The sequence below is a fragment of the Cimex lectularius genome, unplaced genomic scaffold (assembly GCF_000648675.2).
Source record: "Cimex lectularius strain Harlan isolate CLEC.00 unplaced genomic scaffold, Clec_2.1 scaffold7, whole genome shotgun sequence".
NCBI lineage: Eukaryota > Metazoa > Arthropoda > Insecta > Hemiptera > Cimicidae > Cimex > Cimex lectularius.
Genome location: NW_019392731.1, coordinates 829996 through 842066, shown reverse-complemented (window position 1 = coordinate 842066; position 12071 = coordinate 829996). Strand labels below are relative to the sequence as shown.

Here is a 12071-nt window from a genome sequence, read left to right as displayed (position 1 = left end):
TACCATATTGATTATGTAAAAATGGTGAATGTTCAAACATTTCGTTTTGAATAGAAATTCGCATGCCAAACTCGATTATTTTGAATCCCTCCTTTTTCGGCATATACGATTCCAGATGGCCGCACACCAATTAATGTAAGAGAAGTAAAACAGTATTTTTGACCGGCCCGTTCTCCAGCCTTTCCGACAATGAATTACTTTTTATTGGGCTATAAACTTTATTCACTATGTTTATGGGAATCGTCCTCGCTGAAATTCTAGAGAAAGGTGAAAGCAGAGTGAATTGAGCCAATTTTATTGTAAGGTGAGACCGTCGAGTCTTATTTATTATACTGTTCAATTGGATTGCATGTTTTCCCATCTTTACAGTAGTGTAATGCTGTCTGCGCAATTACTTATGACTGTTTGTGGCCTTACTACTATGTATTAATAAAAAAGTAATTTTTTTTGTTACTTCCTGTTCTCCTTATACCTAAAACTGTTTAAATAGTGAAAGGATATAGAAAAAAATCCAATAACCCTCAAATATTAACATTTAATTGCAATGAGTACAATCGATTTAATCTTTTTCACATAACACACTGTTAATCATTCATAGTTATATAATGTCCAAATTAATTTTTTTATAAATTATTTACAATGATATAATAATATTTATCACTTTGGCAATATTACCTAAGTGTAACGCTATGATATTAGTAAAAAATGACCCAGTACACTTTGCTTTAATACAGTCTATTTAATTTTTTTAGTGTATAATGTAAAGCTAAAATTCCTTTCGTAAAAAAACAGTGAATCGGCCGTTTGTACAAAATACTGGGTTGTTTAATTTATAAAGTAATTGATATTGTCTTAATATTCTTTAATTGTAACACTAATAATCATTCTCTACATTTACATTTGTAAATTTGAAGATAAATGTTCATAGATGAATAATTTCAGTAACATTTGTTTTCATACATTCTTATTCAAAGACATTTCTGTACATAAATTATTTTTCACAAATTTACGATTTTACGTCATGGATCTTTGTATTAATAATATTTAATTTAATAATTTCAATATTATAAATTTAGTAACATGTCAATGTCATCGTTCATACAATGGTTACGTATCTAATAATTTATTAATCGACAGAGGTTTTACTGTACAAATCAACGAAAGTTTCATATATTCCTGACATTTGACAAGTACGATTGTCATTGAACATTAAATTATTCAAAGGCTCGATCGAGATAACATTGAAAATAACAACAACATTATAATAAATGGGACTTTTGTCTTACAATTACTTTAATTTTTTATTACTAGGATTGAGCCGTAGTTGTTTTAACAATTCACGTATTTTTTAGTTAAAATCGACTTCTGGCAGGAATTGCTGTTGGGCCACTGACGACAATTCCTTGTCGATTGGTTTCGTGTCGTCGTACAGTGACGGTGCCTCGCAGAGAATAAGTACTGTTCCTCCAATATTAAGCAAAAAGAATACCCACAGGAACAGACGGTCTAACACCATTGCAACAAAACCCCAGTCTTGATCCTCCTGAAATAACAAGAAATATTAATAGTTAAGTTAAATTCTACAAAACATTTCTACTTTGAAAGGAATTTAAAAAATCTAGTTGAAAATTTAACACGATTACAATTTCTGTAATAATAGTAATAATAAAAAAATTACCACTGTGTGGTTATAAAATATTACTCATATGTTCGGTTTGAATTTTGTAATATCTTTATTTGTCACTATTTTCTGTTTAGTTCAGGAAGAGCGGTGATTTTTATAGACGAGGTTTTTTTAAACAATGTAAATAAAAAGCTTTTAACATTAATTCTTACTTAAATGGAAATAAAATATCAGCACTGAGAAATTTAAAACAAGCAAACTTTCGATTTATTGCTGTAATGATCGATGTTAAATAATAAAATTGAAACTATACAATCTTTTATTCTAGACCTCGACAAACAGTAAAGTCAGTTTAAAACATGGAAAATAAAACAAAAATATTATGTGAATTGAGCTTTGTGTTAAAATAAATAATTATTTAGAAATCGTGAGATGCGGTCTGGTGTGATGTAGGTTTCAGAAAAACATTTTCTTTATCGTGCCAACGTTTCGATCTTTATTGAGATCACACATTTGTTATTGGTGTGGGATCTTTAATTTTGGAAAAAAGTGTTTGAATTGTTTTATAATTTTTGAAAGCTATTTTGAAGTTACTGGCACTCTCAACACGACACGCAAGAATGGCACAATTACACAGAAGACAACACTTTGAGTGAGTAGAAATACTTTGATTGAATATATAAAAAAATATATTTTTCATTGTATAAATTCACTTGTCCACATCCAAAATGTATTTGTTAAATGTAAACAATGTTTGTAAATCCCAGGCCCTGAAGATGATCTCAATAAAGATCGAAACGTTGGCAGGATAAAGAAAATGTTTTTCTGAAACCTACATCACACCAGACCGCATCTCACGATTTCTAAATAATTATCGATTAACGGTCACTAATCACCACACGTTAAAATAAATGTTTGTTTTGAAATGGAAATTTTGTTTTTGATATCATATTATTTTGACGTACTTACAGCATCAAATTCGTCCTGCCGTTGGGTGTGGTGTTGAATAAATTTGACGTTGTGAATTGCTTTTTCGAGGTCGAAAGGGTATTTCTTCCTGATGGCGACAACGCTGAGACTTTCGTCTAGGCCGACCATCGAAGGGAGGCCGTTGTATCCGGAGCCTCCTAGGGCCCCGATGAGGCCGCTGAATCTGTGGGTGGTGCTGGATGCAGAGTGGAGCCCGTTGCACCTTCCAGGACGGGATGGGAAATGTCGCAATGAATCGGGCGATGAGTCGCCGGATGGTGTAATCGCGAGTCCCAACCCGGACGACTTTGCTTTAATGATGCTCTTTTTTGCCGCTATGTCGGCCAACATGGGCTCGGGGACTCTCATCAACAACAACTTAGGGAGGCACCTAATGAATATCTTTCTGACGCATGGGGACATTTTGTGCGTACTCGGCTTACGGTAGTGGACATTGAGCACTAATATAGTTATTACAACGCACAGCGCGACTAGAAGCATAGTGAAAACCAGGTATTTCCCAAGAAGGGGTAGCGCGAGAGATGTCGAAGGAATGATTTCGGAAATCAGTAAGAAGAACATTGTCTGGGACAAAAGGATTGTGATACAAAGGGCGATTTTTTCGCCAGAATCCGCTGGCAAGTAAAACACTAGGACCGATAGATAAGAAATTCCGACACAGGGAACAATTAGATTTACCGTGTAGAAAAGTGTTTTTCGGCGCAGTGTTATGTTGAAGAAAATATCTGAAACAAACACAATTAAATGGAAATAAAAATTAGCAAATTAGTGATGTAAATAAGTGCATGAGAGCAAGATATAAAACAAAATTGTTAAATGACATGGCTTGCAACAAGAATAGAAAATTGATTTATTCCATTATCAAACGCAAATTATTACTCATACAAACTAGAACATATCAATACTTTGAGACTTCTTTAGTTGTTTGCTTAAAAAAATGGTGAGAAATTCACAAACAAGAGACCAAAAAAGAAAAAAGAAAATATGAAGTAAACTCAAAAGAAAAAATATATGAATAAACAGACTCTTGGGAGAAAAAATGATTCTTCAAAGAAACTTACATAGTTAAGAGTTGCAGAGGTTTTATTGAATTATGGGAAAAGTAGACGGAACAGGAAGATAACTGAAAAAAAGATGCTAGGTGTATTAATAGATATAAATAGATAGAAAGTAAAAGAAGAATTGAGAGGAACAAAAGAGAATAAAGAGAAAGAGAGAGAAAGAGAGAGAGAGAAAGAGAGAGAGAGAGAGAGAGAGAGAGAGAGAAAGAGTGAGAGAGAGAGAGAGAGAGAGAGAGAGAGAAGAGAGAGGCTAAAAGTTCCATCTATGGCAAAATAAATATGGTGTTGATATGTAGGTTCCATTTATCTTGTCATTTTTAATTTTTTCATTAGTTTGACCACTACCATTTTCTTTAGTACAAAAAGTGGGCAAGGTACCGGCCGGCGTTAAGAAGAGAAATCTACCTTCCAAGGATACCCAGTGAAACCAAAAGGCGATATCCAATATTTATGTTCCATTTGAGATAAGAAAATGTGGTTTATCGTAATCTGAAATTCGGCATGGGATTGATTCTTCAGAGGAAAAGCGAATTGTCCGATAGAAGCCGGTTTTGCAATGATTCATAATTCGATATTGGTAAAATGGCCACTTCATGATTCCAAAATCCATTTAAAGGGGGTATGTTCAGAAAAAAACCACAGATTTATGAGGTGATGAAAAATATCATCTACCTATATATGGCTCTTGACAACAGGGATAGTATTTTGTGTGTCGTTCGGCTGGTACGCTAAGAATGTCCCACTCGACACTTGGGTAGTACTCCCGTAGATCTATGCCTACATCCACTTTGTCTACTCCAGCCGTCTGATTTATGTGCTTCAAGTCGATCTGCAACAAAACAAAAATATTTCCACTTTACTATCACTTTAAGAATGAATTGCGGATTTGAGATTTATATCCTATAATAAGTTTCAGTAAAAGTTTCTCTTTCATAAATGCAGGATTAGATTATGTAGAAGAACAACATTGATAGGCAAAGAATGAAATAGAGAATAAAGGAGAAGTATTAAAAGCATTGGTAAATATCTCCATCAATTTATGACAAATTATTAATCCTATTGCTGTAATTTTCAATATATTATTTTCAATCAATAAACTAATAAAATAAATGAAATTCATTTGTTTGAATACACCGTTTGTAGAAATTTTTGCCACAACTTCGGCAAAAAAATTTTGAAATGAATTTTATTATATATATTTTTTATAAATACTTAATAATGCACAGTTATTACTGAGTTGAACAATTCAATTAAATTATTTAAAAATATTCAATCATTATTAAATCCCATATCTTATTTTTTAGGTTCCTTCACAAAAGCAATTTTGTTGGGCCTTTAATCACAGAATTTCTTAAAATTAAGTTTTGCTTTGAGGTGGCATTCAATAGACGATATATTTATGAACGTTATACAACCATAAACGTATCACTTATGCAGATAGTCACCAAATTGTTAAATATTTAACTTAGACCTGCCTAGGTATCTTAGGTATCATATCGAGATAAAGCATGTAACAAACTATGTTCAAAAGTCGACTTTACCAAAAGGAACGGCAATGGTCAGCTAGATGTCTGCTATTATCGAGAATCGAGAAAAAAGAGGTATCTTCGTTTGGGATTGTTTTTTCATAATTGCAATTTTTAAATATATGGTAGAAATACTTACACTTAGAACATTTTGGATATGTGATATTTCAAAACTTTACATAATATAAAACATAAAAATGTCATCAATGTAATATCAACATATGTAAAAAACAAACTTTTCAAAATCATTATTGAACCTAAAAGAACGAATGCTCACAATATTACTTTCATTTATTTGCCATAAGTGATTAAACAGTGGTATGCTCACTAATATTTTGTATTATTACAGGTGGTAGCGATATTAATAACGAATAATAAATAAATTAACTAAATGATCCAAAATCTGTCCATTTCGATGTGCGTTTAGAAAAAGAATATACAAGCGAATCTAATAAATAATTTATTAACTATGTAGGAGTGTGATAGGTATGAAGTTTAATACTTTGAGGAAATGTTCATGATCAAAAACATTCAATTTTATTAACATTTTCAAAATTTAATTCTGTGTTTTTATTACGTGGGAAATGTATTTGTTGTATTCTTCTTTAAATGTTTTTTGAAAATTTTGTCAAAAAAAAATTCATTGACGTTATAATTTTTTTCGTATTACCCTCCATAAAATTCTACTGGCTAAGCCGGGATCCGAACCCTGAAGAAGAGCATTCTAAATACACTATAATTAATTACACCTTCAGCTGAAGGTCGTTGGTTCGAATCCCTCTCGTGACACTTGTTTTTTTCATCTCAACCAAGGCCTTAGATTAAAATTATATTAATTAAAATAATTATAAGGTCAATTATATATGGATTGTAAATATACTCGGTCGGCCAAACCATAGACCACATTCCATGAGTATACTAAACCCGCATATCTTCTAAGTCATGCAAAACTGTTGGCTGTAGCGCCTTTCATTTGTCTTTTTCTCGCTTTGAACTTAATTTTCTGTTTTGACAGTCTAATTATATTCACCTTATTTTTTCTCAGAAGGATTAAAAAATAATAAAAACATTAAAATTTCAACATCAAGTATAGACATGAATATTGAACTAAATCCATTATATTTAGTGGTCTGATTGACCAAATAACTTCTTTCAATTAATTAATCTTTTTATGTAAAGTTTTGGTTGAAATGAAAAAGTTAGGAATTTGAACACACCACCTTCGGCTCAATACGCCGTTGCTTTAAATTTCAGCCAAAAAATTACATAAAAAGATTAATTAATTGAAATAAGTAATTTGGTCAATCAGACTAAATATAATGGATTTAATAATTAAAACGAAGTGAAACTTCACTAACACCACCCTGGCCACTTCAAATGTCGCCGAGAATCGAATCCTGATTACACAACATTTGAAAAATGGCAAAAAGGAGGGAAAATTCGAAAGGTTGTGGGTTGAGATGGGGAGTTTGTGTCCGAGTAGATCGAAGTCACGATAGCTCAAGTGGTTAGTACAGCGGCGTATTGAAGGTCGTGGTTCGAATCCTGCTCGTGTCATTAACTTTTTCATTCCAACCAAAACTTTACATAAAAAGATTAATTAATTGTACTAAATCTTAAGGGAAGGTGGAAAAAATAACACTGTTGATCGTCGTTTGATTGTTCCACCTCCAATAATAAAAAGGAAACAATTTAAGTTTGCAGTTTTCTTAAGAGATATAGGAGTCCGACAAGGACGAAGCGGAGGAAAAGAAAAGAGAAGGAAAAGGAGTGTTAATGGAAAGTAAAGTAATATATAGGGGAGTTGTAGAATGGCCGCCTCCGTCTGATTGGGCAAGTCCTCTGTACGAGGAAGTTGACTCTGTGCCAAGTCCCCATATAAGTTATGCGGACCTCGACCCCTTTTGTATTCTCAACCCCGCCCTCTTTTACCAATATCTACCCTTTCCTCTTGTTGTACACCATGGTTTCGATTATAATAACTTTGTTGATAATTAAATCGCCTTCGTCGTTTTGTTTTCACCTTTTCCAATTTCCCTTATGGGATATTATCTTACAGAATAAACAATTTGCTGGCCAAACAAATTGTATAATGGCTTGGGATTATGTTACCTTTACGTACATGCATTAATGTCGACTTATTATTACAGTTCGACAGTAAAGTATAAAAGATTGCAAGATCACCACTTTTTAAATAATTGAACAGTGCACCTAATATTGCTATGTTTACATATGCAATAAATTGCGTTATTTACATTTGCTCATTTGCTGATTCATTACGTACTATCCGGTGATCACCACCTATTTCAGGTAGCTTAAGGTTTTAAACATAGTGTTGTCGAATAGTTTCATACTACTCCAACAGTGTAGTTTTCAATTTCTGCAAATACCTTACATCCGAAATTGTTCAATCCGTCGAGACTACATTGGCCATTCCAAACATTAAATTGAACCCTGTTCCAGTAATAAGCTTTGAGCCATGTATAAAAACACGTCGCAATGTCACAAACGGAACTTCTTAAGGAAAATATTTTCATTGTACCAAAAACTGTTTGAGAACTATTGATGAAGAGCAATTCAGTTCGACCTTCCGTATAGAGTCTTGTCTAAAAATTCTATTGAACAGTAACAATTCATTTCAAGTGAATCTCATCTGGCAGCCACCTCTAGCAGAAAGGTTAATAACCAATGCTGTATAAGCACTGTTTTTTTAATATTTTTATTTTGAGTCATACTTCCCCAAGTATATATTTTCTTTATCGTGCCAACGTTTCGACCTTTATTGAGATCATCTTCAGGGCCTGGGATTTAAATTTAACAAATACATGTAGGATGTGGGAAAAAAGTGAATTTACACAATGCAAAATATATTTTTTATATTCAATCAAAGTATTTCTACTCACTCAAAGTGTTTGTCTTCTGTGTAATTGTGCCATTCTTGCGTGTCATGTTGAGAGTACTAGTGGAATATTGCTGTTTTATGTTTATACACGTTGGATTTTGAAGGGGTGGGGAAGGAAGTCGGTATAGAAAAGACATTTTTGTATAAGGCGTCGGCTTCTTTGAGGTGAAAAGAGCCGACGAAGGGAAAAAACGTTGGTAATGGTTCGGCCAGATTATCCTTTCAGGATTATATAGAAGGGGATAAATAGGAAAAGGAAAGCTAAATTGTTGAAAAATTAGACTATGTGAAAAATGTTTGATGTGTGAAATGTAATGAGATGATATATGTATGTTATCCATTTTGAATTTGATTAATGATATTGGCGTAGCTGCGACTGAGTTTACATGTATCTGTTCTGTAATTGATCCTGTGTTTATCTCTGTTGATGTAAACCGTTTCTAGAAAGTTACGTTTATGTTTGTTTTGTTCTATGTGTAATATTTTTGGACTGTTGAAGTCGGAATTGTGTTTGTTTTAAAAATGGTGGGTAGCGAGTGCTGTAGGATTTTGCTTAAGTTCTTTGCAATCATAGATATGTAGCTTTACTTTCTTGTCCAGATATTGGGATGGAAGACCGATGTAGGTTGCCGGACAGTTTAAATAATTGATTTTGTACATTAAGTCAGATTTATTTGTTATTGGTGTTATTAAATTTTCCACAATTAAAGATCGAAACGTTGGCACGATAAAGAAAATATTTTTCTGAAACCTACATCACACCAGACCATATCTCATGATTTCTGAATAATTATCGACTAACGGTCACCAATCACCACATATATGAAATATATTTCCGTTTTGTAAATAAAGTTCTTTTTTTTTCGTTTGCAGAATTTATGAAAGATACGGATATGTTAAAGCGGCATTGACATATTTTAACCTCTGGAAAAACACTTTTGAAGTGTTTCTCTGCAAAAATAAAACAACTCTTTGAATTGTAGATTGTATTTTACAAGGATGTAACGTAAGACAAGTTAAACAAATGGGTATATGTCAATGACATATTAACGTGAAAACAAGACTAGGTTCGGGTAACCTTTACTCTCCCGAGCAGCTCATGAATTATGTAAACCAAAGTGAGAGATCAGTTTAGAAATTCAAAGAAGGGTCTTGGATCAGTCTAGATCCTTTTTCAGGTGAATATTTATCCTGCTCAACTATTTTATATTTAAATTACCCAATATAGATGCAGAAATTTGTGCCTTTTTCTGAATTTGCGTTTGACTGTCAAAAACATTTTGGAAATGAATTTTAGAAAAAAGTAAAAATGTCGTTGCCTTGAGCAGTTTTTGCATAAACTAATATTCATTCTGCCATGTCAAATAATTTCGTTTGACCGAAGACTCATTTCCGCTGGATTCCAAGTCAAAGAGGTCTGGGACTGGAAACCGAAACGAGTGGACTATAACTGGGGAATCAGGAAATTAGAGAGAGGCTGATAAAACAAAAGGCTTAGGATCAGCCATGTTCGAAAATCTCTAGAATTATATCAGAGGAGATGAAATAATCACCCTTCTGAGATAATCACGAAGGGAAAATCAGAATGATACATGTTTGAAATAAGTTTTTTTCAAAAATATTTGTTATCAATGCAAGAAAGAATTTTAAAACTGTATATTTATCTTATTAACCGCTCTGTATATTTTCTGTAAGAGAAAAAACGAAAAGTCTTTTCAGAGGATCTTCGGAAGAGGTCAAAACAGAGAAAACTTCCTTACGGTTTTCGCCGAGCTTTCGACAGTTTTATACTGTCATCTTCAGGGCCTGTTTTATTATCATATAAACAAACAATTAAAACATGAAAAAACAATAATTACAACAATAATTGGATATCTTACTTTAAAACCTTAATAGGAAATTAAACAACATGGTGTTTTGGGCACAGAAGTACATTATGTTTTTTTTCTCGGCTCAGCATCTAAATATTGATTTAAATGGAATACATTAACAATTAAAAATTATAGCTAAAATTACAGTAAAAATAAAGTTAAAAACGTGGTCGAGAAAGGTTACCTCATATAAGTCTAAAAAACCAATAAAATCCACCTTTTTTTAGTTTTTCAGGTACAAATGATCACCGTACGTTCCCCAATATATATATACATATACAATTAACTTATTTTAAAAACAATAAAGTAGGATCACAGATCAAGTCAATAAAAACCGATAAAAACAATCTCTACGACGAGGGGAAACAAAGGATACGGGAAACAATCGTTTTTTCTCCTAGTTAACATAAAATCCGCCACTAGGGCGATGTTCTACTTTCCCTCCTTTGCTTAGAGATCCTGTATTCATTTAGGAGACCTGCAAAGACCGAAATGGATCCCAACCTATCAGTTGTAGATTGCAATTGTAGAAGATGACAGTATAAAACTGTCGAAAGCTCGGCGAAAACCGGAAGGAAGTTTTCTCTGTTTTGACCTCTTCCGAAGATCCTCTGAAAAGACTTCTTGTATCCAGCAGGTCGATAATCTAGTTCATCGATAGAAAAAACGAATTTAAAACAATAAAAATATGCTTGATATGCAGGTTACATTGAAAAGTTTTTATTTTACTTTTTATTATAAAACAACATTTCCTAATTATTTATAGATGAAATAAAAGAAAATGATATGCAATAAAAACAATACTGCTGGATGTGTTATTTGTTCTTTTATTATTTATATTAGTTGTCTAAACTGAAATGACCCATGAACCTTTAGTGGAATAGAAACTAAGAAAATAAACTGAAGGTTTATTACAGTTTGATTTCGATTAAACAATAATTACTTTAAAAATTAGGATGAAAAAGTGAAGCTAGACATAAATAGAGACACAAGAATAATATAAATAATTTATAAGAAGATTATTAACTTTTAATAATTGAATAAAATATTATATTAAAAATCTTTGAAAAGCAATACAGTTGAATTATAATAAAGGAAAACATTGGTAATAAAATCTGACACTCCGGAATGCGAATGAATTAGGGATGGAAGGGTTGAGGAATGGAAAGAACAATTGTGGTACGACACCTCCTGCTAAACGGATCGTATTGGCCGTGTACATGAAAGAACCTCCTCAGTGAAAACAATACAACAGTGTTTGAAAATTGAACATTCGTTAAAAATTGTAATTTGCGGGAAATGAACAGTATATAATATAATTAATTTGAAATTTAATTTTATAAATAATATGCACAACATGATGGAAAATTTAATAATGTAAATATATGTATATTACATCGAATAAAAGTGTGGTCCATGTAGAAAATAAATGAATAAAGAAAAAGAAAGAAAGAATGCGAATAAATAATGTCGTATACCATAAAGTTTATGAAATATAACTAAACAGCCGTATTCAAGTAAGTAAAATTGAAGTAAAAACACGAATAAACTTCACTAAGAGAAATGACATCTTAAAACAATTTTTTACGTGCAAAAGAATTTATAGTGCAGGTGCAGTCAATAAAACAAGAAATTTTAAACTGGAAATACTTTTCTCGGAAAGAAAAATGTGAAATACATAAACAAATTCAAATTTTTTCACGCAGATAAAAAAAGTTTTGATATATAGGGTCAAGTATAACACCCCCCCCCATAAAAAACAACCTATTTTGTTGTTTATTTTAAAATATATGAATGCATTTCATCCTTAAATTAAGTGCAACAAATTCATGAATGTTGGTAATGCTTTTTTCATGATGATTTGAAAGAAAATTCACCAAAACTGAAAAATCATTTAGTGAGAGATTAAAATTTAACTAACAATATATTACCTGGTTTTGCTCTTTCTTTGTTATTAATAATATAATATAATTTTTTTATGGTTAATACAACGAGAAAAATACGTAACTTTGAAATAAACCACAAAATACGAGTGTCCCTTTTCGTGTTTAAATCTGACAAAAATACAGCCATTGAATAAAGGTTAGAATTCGACTG

The 12071-nt window shown here is 32.0% G+C and overlaps 1 protein-coding gene across 1 annotated transcript in view; it reads right to left on the bottom strand.

Moving 5' to 3' along the window:
- Positions 1 to 526: 526 nt before the first annotated feature.
- The window catches only part of LOC106663917 (acetylcholine receptor subunit alpha-L1), a 104655-nt gene continuing 93110 nt past the window's right edge, over positions 527 to 12071 (bottom strand). The window contains exons 5-7 of the mRNA XM_014389159.2: positions 4348 to 4504; positions 2594 to 3339; positions 527 to 1543 (exon numbers count right to left, since the gene is read on the bottom strand). Coding sequence (XP_014244645.1) covers positions 1349 to 1543; positions 2594 to 3339; positions 4348 to 4504 — 1098 coding nt within the window. The 3' untranslated portion in view covers positions 527 to 1348. The remainder of the gene's footprint in view (positions 1544 to 2593; positions 3340 to 4347; positions 4505 to 12071) is intronic.